The sequence below is a fragment of the Meleagris gallopavo genome, chromosome 1, assembly GCF_000146605.3.
Source record: "Meleagris gallopavo isolate NT-WF06-2002-E0010 breed Aviagen turkey brand Nicholas breeding stock chromosome 1, Turkey_5.1, whole genome shotgun sequence".
NCBI lineage: Eukaryota > Metazoa > Chordata > Aves > Galliformes > Phasianidae > Meleagris > Meleagris gallopavo.
The window spans coordinates 53,529,649-53,553,623 of NC_015011.2; the positions used below are offsets into that span (position 1 = coordinate 53,529,649).

General features: G+C 37.5%; 1 protein-coding gene across 5 annotated transcripts in view; it reads right to left on the reverse strand.

The window, feature by feature from the left end:
* Positions 1-2,284: 2,284 nt before the first annotated feature.
* Positions 2,285-23,975, reverse strand: part of LOC100550268 (serine/threonine-protein kinase B-raf) — a 50,670-nt gene continuing 28,979 nt past the window's right edge. For 2 of the 5 annotated variants that reach the window (XM_019615571.2, XM_019615565.2), the window contains exons 4-12: positions 20,645-20,748; positions 19,950-20,052; positions 18,667-18,815; positions 17,475-17,594; positions 14,147-14,203; positions 9,084-9,243; positions 7,537-7,573; positions 3,205-3,341; positions 2,285-2,548 (exon numbers count right to left, since the gene is read on the reverse strand). In XM_019615571.2, coding sequence (XP_019471116.1) covers positions 2,300-2,548; positions 3,205-3,341; positions 7,537-7,573; positions 9,084-9,243; positions 14,147-14,203; positions 17,475-17,594; positions 18,667-18,815; positions 19,950-20,052; positions 20,645-20,748 — 1,116 coding nt within the window. In that variant the 3' untranslated portion in view covers positions 2,285-2,299. Of the gene's footprint in view, positions 2,549-3,204; positions 3,342-5,880; positions 6,117-7,536; positions 7,574-9,083; positions 9,244-14,146; positions 14,204-17,474; positions 17,595-18,666; positions 18,816-19,949; positions 20,053-20,644; positions 20,749-23,975 lie in introns of those variants that run through there. The other 3 variants (XM_031554767.1, XM_031554770.1, XM_031554771.1) reach the window with 3 other exon arrangements.

The window sequence follows — 23,975 nt, forward strand, 5'->3', positions numbered from 1 at the left end:
CAGCCCAGCATAGGGTGAGACCAAGGCGCTGATGCCATATGTGCAAAATGGAATTAGTGATCATTTTCTTGTGCTAAAATTTCTGCTTTTTTTCTAACTCAATGGACTATAGTATGATATTCAAAGTTCAGAATTTCAGTACTAAATAAATGAAATTTTTCTCTGCCAATTATTTCTTCATGGGACATACTTTGAATTTCTCTTTGAACCAGGAATTCCTTAAATATTCTAGGAGCGCTGGCTACCTAGCTACCTTAGTACTCTCTTTTTTTATGTTTTAACCATCCAAGTAAGATAAGTGGAAAAGATGCCATAGTTTTGTGCTCATCTGTATTTCTCCACGATGCAATTATCAGCATCCACATACTTCAGTATTAACATTTTTAATGCATTTCAGGATGCCCAATCGAGCTGCTGTACATACAGTTCTGATGTATGCAAATCCATTTTGCATGCAGCTCTTGACATATTTTCATATGCAGGATTACGGGAAGCCTTTTCTGTGCCACTCTGATGTATGCTAATCTTTGTTTCCCTACAAACACTTAAAAAGTCCAGACAAAACGATAGAATTTCTTTGCTGAAATACTTTTCTCTAACTAGGTTTTCTCTAACCAGGCTGGCACACAATCCAGAGCAAAGCTTCCACTCACAGAATATCATAGGTGTTTATTCAGATTGCCTGCTCCGGGCATCAGCTTCTATCCAACAGGTATTAGAAACAGCCTGAGATCTGGCAGTCCTCTGGACAAAAGGCAGCCTGAGTAATTCATTCCTTTCCTGTCATTGTAGATGTAGGGCAGAAACTGGCCTGGGAAGATTATTGTGCACAGAGCCTGGATGATGTGTGAGCACAGTGCGCTTAGATCCAAATAGGTCGAGTGCTCCTCTTAAGGGTGTACAAATGATCAATCAGTTTAAAAGACCTGCATAATGGTTTTGTAATTCTGGCTCGTAGCACAGTGTATTAATTACCACGTGCATTACTTATCTCTGTTATATATTTTCTCAGAGGCATGCACAGTAAATGGAAGACTGGACATTTTAATTTGTACGTTCTGTATCTTGCATAGGCTGACAGGTTCAGACTGCACAGATGCTAAAACCCCTCCAGTTTTTATTGTGGGCTGTCCAACACCTATGCCTTCACTAGGCTGAATTCATATACCACATTAGTGAAGGAGCAAATCCCTGTGGTGCTATTAGACCTTCTCCAGCATGAGTGCAGCGTGTCTGATGAATAAATTTTTAACATAGAGCTGCACTGGTTGGTGTCATTGATTCGAAGAGATAGGCTGTTGGTTTGACAAGGAGCCCTCAGTGTGCATGCAATGAGTTAATGAGCCTGCAGTGCCAAAAACTGTTCAGTAGTACTACCAGGCAGAAATTCCAGGCAAGACAGTGAGAGATGCTCACATGGGCCTGAAAACATATTTCCTAGATTTGGGGGATTATTGACAATACTGTTATCATTATTATCTAACCTTTCTCTGGATTTAGAATTACAGTGCTCAGAGGCATTCTGCAGCATGTTAATCACACTATTAGTATCAGAAATTAAGATTCTTCACAATATATTCCTTGCAGCTTCTTCCACATGAACATCTGTATTTGGACTCACATCCATTTCCCTTGGTATTAACGAAGAAACAGCCTGCTGACTGTTTGGAGCTGGTGACTATTTGGGGCTGGATGCACGTAGACAAATTAGCAAAGCACGTGCTGTCAATGTGATTGAATTCTACCTTTAGTTTAGAGTGTTCTGTAATCTGAAGTAATCCAATATCCTCTCCTGTAATCCTATAAAACTGAAATTAATGCATGTACAGGAATTCTCTTCTACAATATTTTTAACTTGCCTCTATTTCTATTACTGCTGTTGCCACCATTAATTTGTCTTTTTGTACTTGGATTACCTGACAGTAGCATTCTTACTGACTCTAGAGAACTGATGCAAGATTCTTAAATATGTATATATACATAGAGAGAGAGAGAGAGAGAGAGAGAGAGAGAGAGAGAGAGAGAGACAAGATCTCTCTCTGAGTCTTCCCTTCTCCAGGCTTAAGAGTCCCAGCTCTCAGCCTTTCCTCATAGCAGAGGGCCTTTGCTGGAGTCTCTCCAGTATATGTCCACATCTCTCTTGTAGTAGGGAGCCCAGGACTGGAACTGCCACTCCAGGTGTAGTCTCACCAGTAATGAGGTATAGGGGAAGGATCACCTCCCTCCACCTTCTGGTAATGCTTTGTCTATAATGCAGCCCAAGATACCATTAACCTTCTTTGTGACAAGGCCATGTTGCTTAATCATGTTCAAGTTGGCATCCACGAGGACCTACAGATCTTTTTCTATAAAGCTGCTTTTCAGCTGGGTGGCCCCCAGCAGGCAATGCCACTTGCTTAAGAGCAACTGTTTGCCCTGGGAGCCACTTACCATGCCACTTTCCTTTGTAGACTGTTCCGAATGATCCAGATCCTATCCTTTGTCCGACTGTGATCTGCCCATCTGGTATTTCCCAATCATCACTTGAATCTCGTCGACCAAGGGTTTTCTTTACATATTTACACAAATAATAAAAAGGAAGAAAGAAGAAAAAACAATTAATACTTGTGAAAATACGTCCTTTATTAAAGATTCAGTATCAAAATTTCATGTAATTAAAATATTTTTTCTCCAAATACTGCGAGTGACATTTCAAAAAGTATACAAGTAATTTCCTGACAGGAAATATTTGCCACAGATTTCGGGCAGTATTAAAACCAGTAAAAAATGGAGAATTTCCTCCCAAAGGGAAAGTCTCATTTATGAATTTTTCAATTCTTATTCAGTCATAAGGTTAAACTGTGAATTAAAAGAATGCAGTCATTTTATCCATTGTTAAATTTAGACAACTTTCACTGTTCGTGAAACATGGTGAGAAAAAGATTAAGATAATCTTTGAAGAGAAACTGCATTATAATATAAAGTGCACCCAGACACTTGGGTGCAATGGAGGAAAAGTGAACACAGCTAATGATTAATATACTAGTCTCATGATTTCAATATTCCATTATTTATTGGTTTAAAATCCTTGACCATTACATAATCACCTTGAAAATAATTCACATGGCTATGATGAAAGAAAATTGAGAAAAACACGGATGTGTGGTATTTCTATACTATGAGTATACCACACTGTCTACTGCGTGTGAAAATAACTCATCTTACCATTCTATTTCTGTCTTCTGAGGATGAGGATGATTTCCTTTCCCGTTGGGGGCCCGGTGATTTCTGTAATGCTTTCACATTGGTAAGTGACCCAGGCAAAGATGCGGGAGGTGTTGCAGACAAACCTGCAGTTGAACCTAAATTTCAGAAACAAGGTAATTTTTATCTTTAAGAAGTCAGCTTACAAGAACATACTGGTGTCAGGTGCAAGAATTTTGTTTAAGATGCAGTATCTCCAAACATCAATGTAAATGTTAAGAAGGAATAAACATACACTTCAGGAATATTGTATTAATACTAGATTAGCGCTCAAGTCTTAGGTAACAGAAAGAGACGAGTCTATAGCAAACATCCCTGCGTATCAGCTAGTCCTCAGCCTTTTGTTCTTGAATTAGAGGGATAATGTTTAAGAAGAAAAAAAAAATGTTTTGTTGTTTTTAATTCCGCCAGCATCTTTGACAAGTAGTAGCATTTAGTTAGCTGCAGCTGCCTCTCAGATTTCTTGTAGCTAACGTTTTAGGGACCCAATAAATAACTGAGATACTGTATTTTGGAATCAAAACAGTCTAAATACAAAAAAAAATTCATGGTTTCTAGCTTAGTCTTCAAGCGCCACCTCAATACCATTTGGCTGTTTTAAAGCTATCTGTTAGTAAAGAACTTTTATTGAAAAGTAGATATTAGACCGCAGAAAGGCTTACAAAGGAACAAGTACTTAATTTACCTATTTGAGGCATATTCCAATAAATCCAAATTAGAACAGTTTATCTCTAACACATATGCTGTCTAAACAAAGCTTCATAGAAAAATCACAGAGCTGTGTTTCAGGGCCCCAGTGCCTCTTTACAAATAGAACACTTAAACTAGACATTGCTTTTTAAAGTACATCTTAATTAGCAAGGTTATGCTGACCCTCTCTTAGTGCAAAGGACATAAAATAGGGTCAACTGTTAATTAAATTCACCCTGCTCTAATAAATGATGTACGTCATTGTACAAGGCCTCCAACATTCCAGTGTTTTCTCTAACATCAGTGGCGAAGGACAATAGTCCTCCTATTATTTCAGAACCCCCTTTCCTACCTGCAAAGAAGACTCCTAATGCCAACTTGAATTCAAAATCCATTTTGTAGCTTTTGTGACTGTTGCTTGTGTTCAGCTATTCTATGCACTGATTTACCAGATTGTATCCATCCATCGCTGCTTTCCTTCATTGAGCTAAAATCCATATGTTTAGAAGTGGAAGCACATAATAATAATATCAAAAATGGAATGCAGCATTGTGAACTTTTTCCCCACATGTTAAAGCAACAATAATGCATACTGGGTACCTAATTAAATTTAGAAGCAGATGGAAACCAGTGACCTAATGGAGGGACTTTTGTTCCTATTCTCTGTCAATTTCATTTTATGATTACTATATTATTGTGCTTTTACTACATTATTTGTCTGAAAACAAAACAAAAATCAAATTAAATGTATGATGTTCCCAGAACAAGAACTTTTTTCCAAAATTCTACTGGCTTACAGATTTTCTCTTAAATATTGAAGTTGTACTTTAAGATATTAAAGGGAACACATTATGTCTCCTTTAGAAGTAACTGGAATCTCCTACTTAAATTTTAATACTGAGATATAGCAACACTAGCACAACATTTACCCTTTGGTGGATATGGTTATAGCACATGGTAGGACATTACAGTTAATCTGTTCATAATAACACCAGTGGACCTGTTTTCCAAGTTGTCAGTACCGTGCAATACTTTAGATAATGCTGGACTTAAGTCATTAGCAGGGACTCTTCAGTTGTATTTAATGTATTCCATTCTGTACACAGTTTGCTTGCCTCCTTATACCCCTCTCCACACAAAAATTTCTGGAACAATTTTAGTGTTCTTGATATGTTCTGCAACAAAAGTCTTTGAAACAGCCAAGGTGGTAGCATTTGAAAACTACGCTACATGCACTTGACTATTCATTTCTACACGTATACATAGATACACAAATATTTTTATTTCATGCTATAACTTAATAGTAGGTTTTTCCAGCATGTGAAATCCCAATGGGGATTTTGTGCAATAAAACAGATCCATTGACAGCTTTAGGCCTGAAATACTGAAGAGTCAGTGACGTGTGAAAATGAAGGAGTATTATTTTACATAGTTCAGGACACAAGCAAGTATTATTTCACTGGATATGTACTAAATAAAAATTATATAGTCTAAACCATCCAGGGCCCCAGTGTAATATAAAAAAAAATCCTCAAAATGCATTTCTTGTGCAAAGTTGACATGGCACACTGTGTGAAAAACTTACGACCTGACAAGATATCAATGGAAATGTTTGTAATTTCACATTTGATTTCCTAGATTACTTTTCAAAATAAAGATTATTAAATACATAAAAGTGTTAAAGCACTGAACTGACTTAAACTGAGCAGTCAAGGAAATTCTAAGTTAAGGACATCACTTTGTCTTTAAAATCACTGCAATGCAATCCAAGGACCTCTGTTTAGAAAAAATTACATCTTGGTCCATATAAATACCTCAACTATGAAATTCCTTGCTTTAGAAGTTTTAAGTCAGACTTCACAGTCATCTTCAAGCATATAAACGTGAAAGTGAACATGTGTGGAAAGCACATTCAAAGCATTCCAGCCAGGCCAAGCAAAAAACAGAGGTGTTTTGATAAACTCACACACTTACATACACACGGTGTGAGGGTGAGGCACAAACAGCATCTGTGGTTTTACTTATTTTGTTTGGGTGAAAACAAGAAAGAAGAGCCCAACTACCTCTGAACACTGGGCCAGGCTCAAAATCAAACACTATTTCACTGGGGACAGAATGAAGGAGGGGACTGGGAGTCCGGGATTGGTATTTCCGAAGACAGCGCATCAGCTGGTTCAAAGGGGCTGTTAGAGAGAAAGAGACGGGCAGGCAGAGACAGAAAGACAGACACATAGAAGAAATGAAAGAAGTCATGGGAAATAACTAGGATGCTTTGACTCCTATTCATAGTTTGCTTCTGTACTTTGAAGGACAAAAACGTCAATTACTAAAAACACTGTTTCAGGAATGGGAATTGCCAATTGTTTTCAGATGCCAAGCAGACAGTTTATGATCAAAAGTTAAAACCAACATGATACCACAACACTTAAATGCTGGACGAAATGGGCAAAACTGTGGAGAGCCACACCTATTGAGACATACAAAAATAGCTAAAACTGGAAACTTGAAATTAATTTGCTTGCAGGATACTAAAGAAAATTTCTGTTTAAGAAGTGTACTATCAGTGGCATAAGAAAAAACAGCTCCCTCAACCACAAAGTGGTAGGTAGGCCCCATCCTACCCATGAACAGTCATGGATGGGAGAAACAATTAAGTGATAGCCCACGGTACAAAACATTAGAGATCGGGGTGGACCGCAGTGAGGTAACTCAATTTTCTCATGGCTGAAACAAGTTACAATAAGTAGTAGATGGCTGAGTCAATAATCTGGAGTTGGAAAAACTGCCACAGGTCTACAAAACTTACTGTTCCTTTATTAGTAGTATATTCATAGGAATAAATACAGCAGATAAGAAGCCCTCTCAGGACTTGACAACCAGTGAGAAAAGTAACTTAGCAGGCTTGTGCATAACATAAGAAGAAAAATTAATCTATCTTCTGGCACTAGTTCTGGCTTAATTGTCAATTAGGGTTGTGTTTTACCAAAGAAAACATAAAGGAAGCTGGCTTCAACTTAAGGTCCTAACAACTTGGTTCCAAGATTAGCACAGGCATGCAGTATAGCAAAGCAGCATCTTCAGCAGGGGTAGAGGGGGAGAAGAACTGGAGAACATCATGCCGCTTTAGGATACAGCAGTTCATATGGAAGGTCCATCTACTGTGTTGATAACCTTCAAAGGAAACTACTGTAGTTTCCACAGGTGGGAAGGTAACAATAGGCATAAAAATCTTTGAGAGAGATGGAAAGCTGTAGCATAACTGCATGCAGCCATGTGAGTGAGTGACTGTGTATGTGTGCGTGTGTACGTGAGCGAAAGAGGGGAAAAAAAAGAGTGCAAGATGATTTTAATACTAAAAGACCAGATAACACTTCAAAACTTTTTCTCCTTCTGTCTCCCCCACTCCCAGAATGACTGGCAAATGACTCAAATCTTTGTCAGACAAATACTAATTTAATGGACAAGCAAACGCAAATTCATTTTGTAATTCTAGTCATATTTTCCTTTGTGCCCGTGTTTTATAGAAGGAAGTAGAACAAAGGGAAAGGACAGAGAAATTGTATATTTAAATATAGCACAGTAGCTAGTTTAAACACTACTTACCTCCCTCTCCTCGTACACCCTGGTCTCTAATCAAGTCCTATTAAAAAAAAAGTATATAAGTATTAACATTTACATTCCAGAATCAGCTGAGAGCGATCCAATTGATAATCCATGAACTTGTATGCTGGTCACAAAACAGAAGTTGTTTCCTATTCTGGCTTACTAACATCAGCGACTCCAAACTATAAGAGTCATTAAACTTTTCCAAATCATTTGCTTTAGAATGGCATCTCCCAGTAGTAAACTGAAACTCATAGCTCCCCAAATCAATACTGATATAAAAATATTGATTTAAGCATTCAGTTGGCCAAAATGTACAAAGCAGTTTCAAATCAAACATTCTGGTTACAGTGTTCGTGATACAAATTATTTGAACTGTCTTATCAGAAGCTGGGACACCAATTTCCTGTACCGAGGTAAGTCAGTCGAACGAGTTCTGCTTCATGCTTGTACCAACGCACCACATTTGCATACCCAGATGCACTCTGCTCTTTTCAGAAATGACTAACTGCAAAAGATTTCCTTCACCTTCAATCCACTGTTAACTGAGACTATCTTTTACCATATATCCAGACTACAAGTAACCAACATTAATGATGTTCTTAGCACAAGAAAATTCTAGTGGCTTCCTTCCCTGAGAAGCATTTTCACCATCAAGGTTTTGGTTTTTTTTAATGGTTGCATGATTACTTTATACATTTGCACTGCTGAAAAGCACCAGTCCTGTCTCTCAGCTGCACCGCTGCCATATGCAAATGTCTAGTAAGCTGCTTTCTTAATACACAGCTAACATTTCACCTTTCACTCAGCTCACATATAGAACAGATTTTGCGTCTCAATGTCCAGACAGACTTCAAGACCATTCACCTGACAAATGACAGATTTCTGAAGAGTGGATTCAAAGGAAAAATATACTGCTCTTATGTTTATTATCAACTATTATTGTTAAGCATTACAATTCAGCATTCAGATCCCAAAAATGTGGATAACAAGTTAAGCATAAGAGCTTCTGAACATTCACATTAATATATACTGGGTTCATGGAATGCTAACCAACACTCACTAAATCTGAGCTCAAATAACTCCAATAATGTCCTTCAATGCTTGTAAATATTGCTTGTAAAGTGAACTCTAAAAAAAACCACAGCAAAAAACAAAACTACCCTGTACGCAAAGAAATTTGCTTAATGCATACAATGGTCTGTAAGTATGGTTGCTGGCCTTTACATTCTTAATGCTGTATAGTAGCAGTATGGGCCTTAAGACTAATCATAAAACAGAGAACAGCAGTAGTTTGTGGTAGAATGCTTTTTTGAAAGCTAAAGGACTGAACTGTATAAAGGCAGCTTCTGCTTATTGAGATAGTTATTTGTATTCCTACAGCTCTCAATAGAAAAAATTCTTTCTTGGAATCTACAAAGGTTCTGACAGACCAAGGATTAGCTTCGAAATACAGTACCTGTGTGTGCACATGATATATTTAACACCTTGATATTCATAAGAGAAACACCAAATCTGCTGTTCACGATCCAAATGTTAATACTTACATCAATATTGACTGGCTCGATTGTATTGATGTGAACATTGGGAGCTGAAGAGGATCGGTCGCGTTGCCCAAACTGATTCCGATGGTCTTCATCTGCTGGTCGGAAGGGCTGTGGGATTGGAATGGATTTTGAAGGAGAAGGACTAGGGAGAATTGGTGGTCTGAGAAACAAAGTCAAGGAAAAAGAGGATTTAGGTCTACAAATGGCTTCAAATGCTGCATAGCGGGTGTGGTAAATCCTTGTCAACTATAATAACACATACATAAGAAACAGCTGGTCTAATGGCCTGCATAAAAACAATTTATAATGAACAGTCTCTGCTCCCCTAGGATCAATCGCAACAACTCTCTGCTGCACAAACTAGCTAATTACATGGCTGCAAAGTGTTCCGAGTTCAAAAAACAAAACAAATCCTAACACACCGTATCTAACTAGTAATATTAAATCCTGATTTGAAACAATTAATATAGCTCAACATGCGTTGCAGATATTGACACTCTCTAAGTTTCTTCACTTCAAAGTTAATGCAATACAATCTTCATAACGGCATCTTTTTGAGAAAGAAAAATGTTTAGCATCTCACGCCAATATCAAAGTCAAATTATGTCATAAAAATCATATGCATGGGATTACTGTGCAATGAAGAAAGCTGATTAAATAGTTAATAAATAAATGATATTATGGCCAACATATTAAAAATAATTGATATTAAAAGTAAATATATCACCTCTTCACCTCAGCTTGTAGGAAATAAGTTTGAATAGTGAAACATTCCCAACATTATTTACAAGTGCTACAGTTAGGCAACTGAAGAGTTTTCACTTCAAAGATAAGTGTTCAGATCATACAGACAAGTTTTCTGCAGTAACACAACTGCTATCAGTCATGAATGTGGATACAAGTCTACATAGTATAATTAACCAATACATTAACAGACAAAACATCTACACACTCTCTTTGTTGTTGTTGTTCATAAGAAGGCAGAATGTCACTTATTTGGTTACCTTGCTAATTTGGTAAAGTAAAATAAAGAGGCATTTATTTCTTACTCAAGTCAAAGTTAATCACTGTTAAGTCCCATCATTCAATTCAATGGATACAAGTTGAACAAGAAATCTCTGTCACCTTCTTCAGAAAAAAACCATACTTAAAATATATTTCATAGTTGATAACAAGGTTTTAGAATTCATACAAAATGCAACTCCTAACAGAGTAGTCCCCCAGCTATTAAACTACTCATGGGTTACCATGTCCACAAAGGCAATACCCACAGGGAAAAACTTCAGAAATAAACCATAGAGCAGCCTGCTGCAGCAAGAGGCCATGGTGCTGTCTTCTGTATTTACATGGTCTCTGGCCTCACCAAAGATTTTCAAGGGCAACTAACATTTTCAACAGCATCTCTAATATTTATTCCAAAATAGACATGCTATTACTTATCTGCTATTACAGATCTTACATAGTTTGGCACTGATTTCAGAACTCAGTGCTATCAGTATTCTTAGTACCTGTCATTTTTTCCTTCCCAGCCTACAGTCTCACTATCAACAACGGTCTCGCTCTCAAGGTCACTATCAATCAAATACACCACTTGCCAATGAATTCAGGTGACAGTGTAGTAAGCCTTGCAATAAAATACATAGATTATGTTTGTGAAATAAGATAGAGGGAAGAACTGGTAAGGCATACAGTCTTCCTCTAAAAAAAAAAAACGTCTAAATAAAAAATTAGAGAGTAATTACCTAACAGCACATAAGGATATATTTATTGTGAAGATGATGGGAAGCAATTGAAACTGCCAACAGACAGATTTCTGAGGAAGTGTTTTCCACATCCTAGTATTTCTGAACGATGCTCAGAAGTCAACCGAGTAAAACTTTTCTGATGAAGATGAGGAAGTTTTCAAGATTCCCAAACATTTTTTTTAAGGAAATTATGCAACTGGAACTCACATCAGGAGATAGTAGACTGCAGATGCATACACAGGATGTGGCTGATATTCCAAGATACCATATTTGCATGTCAGGGCAAGTATGTGAGATGGAACACACAAAAAATTTGAAAAGCATAAAAATCATCTCAGCCAGCCCAGAACTGCCATTGTCAGGACAGCAGTTTTCTGCCCAAACCTCCTGAAGAGTTTGAAATAGTGAAACCAAGGAAAACGTAACAAGAAATACCCAATCATTGCATTAGGGTTGACTATGAGAGAATTTTTAAGCTCTGCCATGCAACTAGAACAGAAATAATTGAAGTTGCTGTGATTGTGAGTTAGCCAAGGGAGAAAAAAAAACACCACACAATTTCAGAAATGTTGTTTCAATTAAATCTTCCTCTGATTCATAAATGGTCATCTACTAAAAGAATCCAGAAATATGCCTGTATTTCTGGACACAGATCATCAAGCCAACCATGCTGCTAACACAGCACGCTACATCATGTCATGTTTTAAAAACAAACTGAATATCTTCTTCTACTCATGGAATCCTGGAGGCAGGTCAGATCTTTAGGAAAAAACCTACAGTCTGACAAAGAGCACTCTTTTTTGGCTCTACTGTTACCGAGAGGAAAGACACAAAAGAATCAAAGCATAGTGATGTACGCTATGTATACAACCAGGGTTTTTGGTTGTATAGTATTTTTGGGACACTCACTAAAATGCAGAATATTTTTTGCTAAATGTGGACATTGCTTTAAAAAGGTAACTAGTGAAGAGAAAGACAGAAAAGCTTGCTAGCAAGGGTGGCCTACTGAGACCACAAGCTCAGTAGTGATTACCAGCAGCCTCCTCCTGTGTGTAGCAAAGGCAGTATCTTGATCTATGCTACAGGAGAGGCATCATCACAAGGCATACAGTGATCCTCCTACATATCATAAGCCTATGCTTACATGGGCTAACTTAACTGCTGCAGGAGAATGGAAGGGACAACAAAGCAAAAAGGAATGGCTATTTTAATTTATAAAAGGATGGCACTGCCTGCTCCAGACAAGTTATGACACTAAATCTGCAAGCTATGCTGTAGGACTAAGTGCCAGCAAACAAACTGGGGAAAAAGAAAACAACCAGAAAGATAACTGGAACAAAGCTCTGCAAAGTACTGCTCACCATAAGCAGGCTACAGCTTAGAGAAGCAGAGAAGTTTAAATACGAGGATCTGAGTTTCTGCTGCTCCTGCAGCCTTTGAAGCAGCTGGCAGTCAACTCCCTTGCTAGAAGAGACCTAATAAGAAGGTCAATATTCTGACTTATTAGAAAGGTTGTACCATACTTTCTTCCAGCTTCTTAAGTGTGGGCATTCCTGCAACAAATGAGTCTCAGCTTCCCAGGCAACAAGCTAATAGAGCTGTCAAATCTCAATTTTTATAAAATAAATTATAACCTTTCTTGGCAGTATGACAGAACGTACCTTTTCCTTAGAACGTGGATTTGGGATAAGCACATTGTTCCCTTCCTTTTTATCAAGAGGGAACAAAGAGGTTTTGTCAGTAGACGAAAGTAAGCCTAAATTACCTAACTGGGGCTACTAATTACAGATAGGTGCAGCTTTTTACCCTTTGTCAATGAGAGCACATGTCAATACGTCCACAGATTCGCTATCCTACAAAACTGGGTCCACTGGTAAAAACAAGGTTAACTCAGAAGTGCCCACCCATACTACTTTACATATAACAAACTCATATAGTGTTATTATGCACAGCATCTCTCTTATATCTTAGAACTTACAAGCTAGTGTTCTTCAAGAATATGAAAGATAATTTTAATACAAATTACCCTTGATTTTCTTTAACTTGCTTTCCAGGTATTTAAGAGCTGGTCTACTCAGGAAAGATTTTTCCTCAAAAGAGATTTTTGTTTGAAGTTTTGTTTTGCTGTAGTTAGACAAAGACCCTAACTGAAAATTCACATTAACATTGTTTCAGTCATAGTGTATATGCCACTTCCCTTGTGGAATGACAGCACTGCTACTAGAACAGGACACCTAGTAGACTGCATCCTTACCAGAAGCTGTTACGAGCCAAAGTGCATGTGGGACTACCACTGCATTTACATCACAGTACAGGCTTTGCTTTTTGTTACAACAGTTAGAAGAAGCACTGTGCACTTCCATTTTCAAACAGTTCCTGTGGATGTAATGATCTGGAATAAAATGATATTTCAGCTACACTAGCAACAGTCAAGAGAGAGATCTTCAACAGGCAAAACTTCATTTGGATTAGTGCACTTCTTAATATCATGGTAAACTTGTCCTCAAGCATGTCACTTTGTAGGTGTAAAATATGATTATCACAATGGTATACATTCATACTTGTCTTTGAGTCCAAATCAGAGCTTTGCAAGGTTTTTGTAAAACTTCTGACAGCTTCATATACAAGAGGCTATTGAGAGGACCCACAGAGCTGTCGCTAGTCCTCCAAGCCAGGTCTCAGGTCTCCATGCTCTTGCAAATAAAATTTTGAAGATCAACAGGTTTCCCCCACTTGCTGTACAGAACAAAGATGAAATGTTTAAGGATTCTAATGCCAAGCCTTTCCAGCTCATCAAGGCAGCATATCACATTTGACAACATAGGAAGTTTGCTAACAGCTATATGGATTGGCTTAGAAAAGGTCTGGTGGCAAAAACCATTGTTTTGCACAATAAAACAGATCAAAATGGTAATATTAAAGTGCAACCTTGTAAGAACATGTCTTTGTTTTGTTGGCTTTTCAGAAGCTTTTCTAGACATTTAAGTATCTTCAGCTGAGGCAGAAGGATCAGTGAACATTTGGAAGACAGAAAGGAAAGCAGAGGTGTTTAATCATAGGTTAGAGCCTGCTTTAAGGCAGGAGCTGGCAAGCCTCCAAGAACAGTGCACCAGACAGTCCCCTCTTCCTTCTTCAAATGTAGAACATTAATGATTAAATGTTGTTTATCAGGGAGCAAAGATTCTGCCAACTGCTTACCAGCAGCATCCTACCTCAAGCAAAGCAGAAGCTTCCAGCTTTTATCACATCCAGCCTGCCTCTGTGCTACTCAGGTCTGATCATACAGCCCCCCATCCCCTCATTCTACATGTTACTTACCCTGCCATAATATCTGCCTCATGGGTTGTTGCTGAGTTTTGCCCAACTTCACAACATCTGAGAGAATGGATAGAAGTAGAAAAAGACAACTTTGGAATATTTTGAATAGCTAATCTCTCTCCTTTTCATATATATATATATGTATATGTATATGTATATATATATATATGTATATATATGTGTATGTATATATATATGTATATATATATGTATATATATGTATATATATGTATATATATGTGTATATATATGTTGTATATTATATGTTGTATATATATGTGTATATATATGTGTATATATATGTGTATATATATGTGTATATATATGTGTATATATATGTGTATATATATGTGTATATATATATGTATATAAGATCCAGTGAACTGGATTCAGTCAAATTCAGTGCTCATGTTTTACGAGCATAGATGCAGTAGAAACTTTATGGTAGTGCAATGAATAAAATGAATACAATGTATTATACAGTTTATGTACTTCAGTTTTATTACAAATGGCTATCATTAGGGACACCTACACTTTAATAGTTCTTTCCAGTTAAGTCCAGATTATAACTGTCTGCTTGGACACAACACAATAGTGCAAATTGAAAGAGCAAAAATGGAACAGAAGACCTGATGTGGAGGCTGGACACATTTTTGTAAAGGGTTCAGAAATGTGCAAGCAAGACTACATATGCTCCCTTATCTTGGGGTGGAACACCTGGAGGAACTGCCTATTGCTTACAGTTGGAGGAATGGAAGGCTACAGGACTGGATTGACTTAGGATGTTACACGTGAGCAAAGTGCAACACAGTTCTCCAGCACATTTATCAGCTTTTGCACCATGTCCAACGTTCTTTTCCTGTATGTCCCTTTCTCTTTGCAACTTCTCCATTTGATCCCTTGACCACTTCTCAGCATGTCAAACATGCTTTACTCTTGAGCTTGTCTTGCAACACGAACTCTTCCTTTCTTTGGACACCTTCCTGCCGTTGGAATCCCTTCACAAGGCTAAAGATGAAGGATGTTTGCCTCCTCTTTACCAAAGAATTAGTAACGTCCCTTCCTCTGTGGGCAGCGCCATGCAAAATGCTACAAGAACAGAGAAATTGAAGGAGCAGTTATTAAACTAGTAACAGCGTTAATAAAGCACTAGTTTTTCATATTTTCAGTCCCATTGCCCAATTCTAAATAATTTCATTAATTTACTCAACCTTACAATGTCAGACTTTTTGATTCCAGTTTGGCTGCTGCCCCATATTGTACTCTTTAACAAAAAGCATGTCTATGATTTTGTAGAGAAGGCCAGCATCTTTTATTTACTCTCAAAAATAATCATTGAAATTAGTTTTTTCACAATGACATCCCAAAAAGCAGAGAAGTATTATTAAAGAAGGAAAAAAAAAAGATAACTGGAGAAATACACAGACAGTGCTATATGCTCATACAATAGTGTCTGAGTTGCTTCTGGAAAGAAAACAGTACCAATACAAATGATTGGGGAAAAATGCATGCCTTTGTAAGACGCACACTACTTTTTGAACAACTCATAACCATAAACTATCTTCAAAAGAATTTGAAGGCATGCTGCATGTCTTTTTATGTTTTAACAACGAAGTGTAGAGCGGAGGAAAGAAACCAAAAACGTGGGGAGCTAGAAACCTTTAACAGCTCCTGCAACTGATACATTAATCTTAAGGAAAACAACAAAATACCTTAAAGCAAACACAACAAAACACCTCTATAATCTAAATCAGCAAGTTTATTTAACTTCACAAATAGAAAACTAAAAACATTTCAAAACCTTAAGGTATTAACCATCATTTGTTTCAGTTTTTCCTTTCAGTTTTCATTTCACAAAACTAAGACTGCTCCATGTACTGCATGTATAAACTAAAATAATTCATTCTGTTGTGTCCTCATGAACCAGTAAGAATCATAATTGTGAGGGCAGTGGCAACTGTAAAGCAGGAAAATTTACTATATACAACAATACTAGGACTAGTGCTGTATGGTCCCTTTTGGTCTTCACATGTGTTTAGCACATTTGGTGCAAGCAAGCTTCATCACAGATTAATAATTCTGGCTTAGTTTTAATTTCAGATGTATCATGACAGTGCCAAAGCATGCTTAGCTTACAAGACTGTCTCAGCAGGCTTGCCCACAATCTGCTGTACTAACCTACAGTATATAAGAACAATATTCACTATACAGAAGAGCAATTCCAAAATTTTTCTGAAACTTCACAACTTATTACAAATAAGAGTATTGTCTTTCTTTCTACTTACCAAATGAAGTTCCTCCATGAAGCACTGTCAATCTATTTCCTGGGATGTATCATATTTGAGCTTTCATAAAATAGTCTCAGCTGTTCAGGGAATTTTTCTTCCAATCAGAGTCCTCAAGCGCTTGTGCAGCTTCCAACTGTGTTTCTGCTTTAGTCAGGCACAATGCTCAGCATTCCAAGATAGCTTCTCTGCCAAATTCAGTTCATCTCCACAGAGTACCACATGTCCCAGGAGCATTTTCCTGAAGGCTTTTATCTTTGGTGCTTTAATAAATTTGCATCATGATTCTTGACTTTGATACACATCCTTGAATTCATCTTTCCTGCAGATTTGTTCCACTCTCTAACGTTAGTTGTCAATGATCTCTTAATTACTAGGATCACAATCTAAATGTGATCCATTACCTTTCCACAGAGAAAAGTGCCTGAATCTTTGTTGGGAATACAGGGGATGGAGGTTGTAATCAATTCGAGAAGTCTGATTTTACAAAATCTGGATCTGCAAACAGATACTGTTGGTACATCCCAGCATCTAAATAGGAGGACATCTGGCCCAGACAATACTAAAGCAGTGTGTATGTAAAAAAGCACCTCGACTTGGCATCTACGCATATCAATCTTGTAGTGCTGTGACTTATTCTGAAACAGAGGTTTGTCACTCCAAGGCAAATAAATTTTCATTCCATTACACAAACTAAACAAATTTGTAAAGACAGCATTTTAGTTTGCACTGATTTGAAGAATAAAATCTTTCCAGTTTAGACCAGGTCTGTGCTACCATAGAAAAGAATTCTCTTTAACAGGTAAGGCCCCAATTCTACAAACACTTAAGCACACACTTAATTTTTAGTTTGTATATTAATATATGTCATTCAAGTGAATGAAAACATTCACTTCTTTGAAGTTAAGCACAAGTTGATGTACTTGCATGACAAGCCAGATTACAAAAGAAATGTAGAGATGGTTGCAGAGCAGTATTTTGAAAGTTTCTAAGCATACAATACTGAAGTGTTATGGTATTAAAGAGCAGGAATAAGGTCATACCCAACAGAATCTGATGGGGGCACTGAGGGGTACGATCCCGATGCCGGGGTGGTCTCTCCTAAGGTGGTCTCCTCCTGCGATATGGGGTGATGTTCAAAGAACTTGGAGACAAACAGCAAACTGTGAGGCAAAAACAAAACAAAAACAACCGAACTTGTGCAAAACCCAGAAGATTCCACAACACTCATGAGACTGGAAAAAAAATCTAAAATCCAGCGCTGATTAAATCCTAATTTTTAAAAATGGAGTCTATGCTTACACCTTACCTTGAAAGTTATTAAAAAAGTATTATTTACTAGAGAAAGGATCAAAGGATATATTTTCAGAAAGTAATTTTTTAGTCTCTTTCTTGAAATTCTAAATATCTAGTTCCTTGAGAATATGCAACTTACTTATACACTGAGGACCTAGTTTGAATGTTTGCACTGAGGCATTGCCAAAATCAGATGCCAAAAAACAAAACAAAGAAAAAAAAACAAACAAAAAAAACAATCAATCAAACATAAGTATGGATAAACTATGTTATCCAAGCCCAAAGGTGCCCAAAGAAACAGCTGTAAATATCAACATAAGCAAAACATTAAATACATATTTGAGGGAAAAACTAGCATTTTAAGTGATTCTTTAAATGAAAAGATTTATTGGCCTCTGCTCAGACTTTGTCAAAGGCTTATACAAATCAATAAATCAATTCAAGAACACATGAACGTTCGAGGCATGTTCTTTTATGCTTCTTATTTAGGCAAACTTGCATGTGGATTTATATTCAACTGCAATGTGACCAAGTTAAATTCACATCTCTCAACATTTTTTTTCGGAGTGAAGAAAATAAACCCATATCTAAACACTTAAACAAGGCCCTAGCCATCCCATAAAAAAGAACCAGTTTTGATTAAGAATTACAACTGTGAACAATGAGAAGTCTGTCTCAAACAATCAAATGCACAGCCACTCTACTCATGCTTCAAAGAAAGCATTTCATAGTCCAGCAAAAAAAAATATGTATCTGACCTGGTTGTCTGAACCAGCACTGACAGAATATGAATTAAGCAGTTTCCCAAGAACAGTCGAGCTCCTATAGATTTTCAGGCACCTCCTCTGACTTCCAGAATTACAGATTTAACATAAGAAATCACTGAGAGCTATCAGCTTAATCGATGGCTCAACTTGAAAACAAAATATGATGACTTACTCGAGTTGGTCATAGTTAACACACATCAGTGGCACTTCCGTACTACAGCGCTGGTGAAATTTGTAGCCACACGTCTGGCATCGGAATCCCTGGAAAAGCAGCTTTCGACAGAAGTCGCAGAACGCTAACGTGAAGAATGTTTTTCTTACCTATGTTGTCAAAAATAACAATAATTAAATAAAATCCTTCTGTAAGCCTAATACAGACCTCTTTTTTTTTTTTTTTTTTGATGATGAAACTAAAGCTTTATATATTAAAACAAAAAAGTTGTCTTTCTTGAGATTATCTTCATGCATTTAAAATGTTCTTGGAATTAATACGTCAGTAGCCCCAGGAAAAATAGCAACAAATCTGAAGAAAAACTATATTATCATGCTAGAGACAAACATTCAGAATTAATTGGAAACAACCTGTAGCAACAAAAGCTGCTGAAAGATTATCCTCTAACTTCTCCAGGAGCCAAATAACGTTTCTATCTAACATCTACAGCACTGGAAAGACACAGATGGCTTGTAGCTACGGCTTCTTGTTGAAAACATTTAAAATTGCAAGAGGGAGAAAATACAGGGAAAAAAAAACCAACAAACTTTAGTTTCATTTTCAAATTTAGCAGTATTTAACATATAACATACATATTCTAGTCATACTAGTACACATAATAATCTAGATTTTAGAAGGATATTCAGAGATATTACATGTTCTAGAGTTTAATCTAGCTAGCCAAAGCCAAATTAGCTTGAGTAAAATAGTTTAAGGTGCTTGCACAAATAGAGTTTCCATTATTCACTTATTTAAATAAAAGGTCGGTCTTCTCAATGTGAAAAACATTATTTTCAATATTTGCATGGAGCCAGAATGATGTAGATGGATTCTGTCTAGCACCTTCCATTTACTTGGAGCCTTATCAGGTCAAAACATATTTGTGCACTAGCATCACTGGTGATGTCAGCACTGCTCTGGGAATAGTTAGTTCATTAGTTAATTGCTGCTGCAGAGTCAGCAGGGAAGCCCAGAATACATTTTATAGATACAGCAATACGAAAATAGTAGATTATTATTACAGCTCTGCAATGCAGTGCTGATTTAAAATCACTACACTTATACATTTTAGAGGGTATATTCCATCCAAATTTGAAAGTTCTAAGGGATATCAAGTACCCTTTATCAGCATTTATTTCAATTACAATTATAGCTACAAAACCCAAGCTATTGTGATTAAAAACTTAGAAGTTTTTGAGTTGACTTAATTCAACTCAACATTTCATTTAAAAAATGGTACATACAAAATTGTGTGTTGTGAGTGGCACATTCTCCAAGACCTCCACATGTAACTCCTCTCCAGTTAGCCAGGAAATGTCAGTGTCCCAGCCGATTGGCTTCTTCTCTCTGAAGCATAAATAAGGTTGTCATTAGCACACAAATCCCTGCAGGTCTTTGGAAGTTTACTATCCATTCTCTAACTGCAGGAAATTTTAAAGACAATACACTAAGTTCAGCACGTACCAAGGAAAGCATATCTTCTCTGGACAAAGATCATAAAAGAAATTCACTTCTTTTTCCAGCTACATTCAGTAGTGGCTGACTTAATTCCAGGATGACATACCTTTCTTATCAAATGAAGTGTGTGTGAAACGACCTGTTCTGAAGAGATTACTAATTTTGCACAGTAAAACAATCTAAATTTATAGGGTTGGAAATTCTTGGAAACTTTTATACTTCAGCTAGCATGAATTGGAGTCCTGTCAGTCTATAAGGACATATTACACTGTATTACATTTATCCTTGAAGGGATCAAATCATTTTCAAGGAGTATGTCATTCTTTTCAGACACGTTCATAAGGTACATCTTATTTTAGTGCAAAGTATCATATAATTCTCAACTTTGAAAACAGTTACAATGAAGTTGGAGAGAAGCGGCCATGCTGGATAACTTCAACAAGAAATTTTAAGAGCAAGAACCACCACACACAAACCATACCCATCCTGTATTCTGTAAACAGCACAGCATTCTGGAATAAGACCTCTCATCATCAGAGCTTTCTTCAGGCTGTCTCGTACTGTCACCCCACATCTTGCCGGAACCTACACGCCAAATAAATAAGAAAGGAATTAAAACAAATTCCATCTTCTCTCCTTAAACTGATGCAAACATTTTGATGCTCAAGTGCTAGAATAGACTTTTATTATGTTTTATAGAACGTTAGGTAAGAGTTTCTCAACCTTCTTCATACTGTTTTACTGGTGACTAGTATATAAGCAATCTAGCTCAGCCAGAAGTGAAAACAAGCTCTGTATTTGTACTACTGCTTTGAATGAAACCTTGACTCAGCTCTAAAAGGTGACTTTCCAACTCTCTTTGCCTTGAAGAAAGCGGAGACAGCACACAGACAGCTAATAACTATGTATATGTACGAAAAAATTCAGGCCAAGCTGCAAGATTAAGTAGGGCAACATGCCAAAGGGGAGTTAAAGTGAAAGAACTAACAGCTTGGACTGCTCTCCAAAAAAACATTATGAGATGCGAACATTTTATTTTTAAAAAAGAAGATAAGCATGCAAATAAGATAAAGCTATCACCCGAGATAGGCAGACTAATACTTCTGTATTTGCAACTCTACAGATATTTCCTGTTTTTTTTCCTTCATTATTCCCAGTGTTGCCACCAGGAGCAAGGAAGTGACCTTCCTTCCGCACTCGGCACTGGTGTGGCTGCACCTTGAGTGCTGTGTTCAATTTTGGGTGCCTCACTGCAAGAAAGACATCGAAGCCCTGAAGCATGTTCAAAGATGGGAGACAGAGCTGTGAGGGGTCTGAAGCACAAGTCTGTGGGAAAGCGGCTGAGGGAACTGGGTTTAAGTCTGGAGAAGAGGAGGCTCAGGGGAGACCTTATCGCTCTCTACAGTGATCTGAAGGGAGGTTGTGGTGAGGTGGGGGTCAGCCTCTTCTGCTGTGTAACTACTGATGATGAGGAGGATGAGAGCAAAAGGGAGGTTCAGGTTGGACATCAGGAAAAACCTGTTCTCCTTAAGAGCAGTCAGGTGCTGGAATGGGCTGCTCAGGAAAGTGGTGGAGTCAGCATTGCTGGAGGTGTTCAAGAAACGCTTAGATGTTGTACTGAGGGACATGATTTAGTGGGAAATATTAGTGATAGGTGGATGGTTGGACTGGATGATCTTGGAGGTCTTTTCCAACCTTGGTGATTCTATGATTCTACTTGAAGAAAAGCATTCCTCTCTTCCGTTTCACTATTTGAAAATAGTGGGTAGATGGAGATGTGCACTAGAGCTGGCCAAAGAAAGAAGTGGAAACTATGCAAAGTAAAGATATTTTTTCTTGTCTCTATTCTTAGTTGTAAGAATCTCTCATAGGAATTGGGTACATTATTTCTAAGCACATGTCTGATTAACATAATATATCATCAAGCCACAAAAACAGAGCAATACATAATCAGGTGATTAACTAGTTGTCCCCAGTTACCATCTCTAAAACTATAAACTGAAAGTAACACTTCAGTTCATACACACCCTATAGCCTTTCCTAAACTCATGCACAGCGTGACATACCTGAAGAAAAGCCCACAGATCTGACAAATCAAAAAAGTCTGCCTGAACACCTGAGACTCAATTATAGCTTAGAGAAGTCTAAGCCAGAACCTTGGTAGCCAAAAGAAGGCTCTTAATCAGCTTCTGCTGGCTTTGGATCAGAGCCGAGATTCTGCTCCTTGCACTTCGATTTCCATGAGTATTTAGGTACCATATGTCCTACTTAAGGATGACAGTGAAAAGCAGCAGTCTATTTCAAGTAGCTTTGTGAATACCATTTGAGTTACGCGATATATTGCATTCTTAGAACTCAAACAAACACTTTCTCAGAACAGACAACTTACAGGAATATTTTGCTTCACATTCTTCCTCCCATTAATGTCACAGTATTCTTACACGGTATTTGGGCCTTCCATATGATCAACATGTAAATGTTTAAAACAAAATTTCTACCAACTCATTGGAAAAACCATCCTATAACACACTGCTTCGTTATTTTGATATTCAACCTCAACTGACTTTGCTTTATGAATACCATTAATAAAACCATGTATTAAGACATCATCTAAACAACTCCTTCCCATCCTATAAATTAACATTATGGCTCTCAACCACTTGTAGAAATGGGTCACTTCTCCAGTATAAAGTACCAGTGGATGTTACTAAGCACAGATATAACAGGAAGCCTGGGAGCAGCTATTACTGTCAATATCGTCAACAATTTTCCATTTTAAGCAACAGAGGACTAGGACTGATATGTCCACCAACTTAACTGTTCACACTGAAACTAACTGCTTGTAACATATTTCTCTCTGCTTCCAACATACATATTTACAAATAGAGAGTAAACATTCTTCACAAAAATCTCAGAGGATTTCAGATGCATGCTCCAGCCTCCCACACAACAGGACCAACCAAGAACCATCTCCACTGAACAAAGGAGCGTTCTTCAGGTCAGGGATACTCTCCCTGCAAATACAGCTCTTTCTGGATTGAGGTAGAAGTTCCACAGAAATTTCAAGTTTATATTTCCTGCGCCTGCACTTATTTCACCACAAATATCCACAGCAGTCAAAGAAGAAATACAAATACAGAGAAGGGTGACAAATCAACAAAGAGAAAAGGGAAATCTGTTTATGAGGGTGGATAGTGATAGGAAAAGGGGGAATGGGGAGACAGAGGAGGTTTAGGTTAGATATTAGGAGGAAGTTTTTCACTCAGAGGGTGGTGACGCACTGGAACAGGTTGCACAAGGAGGTTGTGGATGCCCCCATCCCTGGAGGCATTCAAGGCCAGGCTGGATGTGGCTCTGGGCAGCCTGGTCTGGTGGTTGGTGACCCTGCACGTAGCAGGGGGTTGAAACTTGATGATCACTGTGGTTCTTTTCAACCCAGGCCATTCTATGATTCTATGAATGCCTAGAGGCAGGAAAGCAACTGATCATGACAGAGAAATGGAAGAAGGGAGGCAGGACAACTCAGAAACTTGCCAGGAAAAGCACGTATAAAGTGGGAGATGGGATTGGCATCAGTAGATTGGTAGGAAACAACTAAGTAGGATGGAAGGAAGAGAGACTGAATGGCTTAAGAAGCAAAAGGAGAGAAACAAAAATAAGATTAACAACTATGTAGGGAAGAGCTGGTTGAAACAGCTGGGGAAACACATACAGAAGCAGCAGCTTTCATGATGTGATTGATTAAGAAAAAAAAAAAGACAGCTCAGTTTGGAGAAGGAGTACAGCTGACAAAAAAAAAAAAAAAGTAGCCT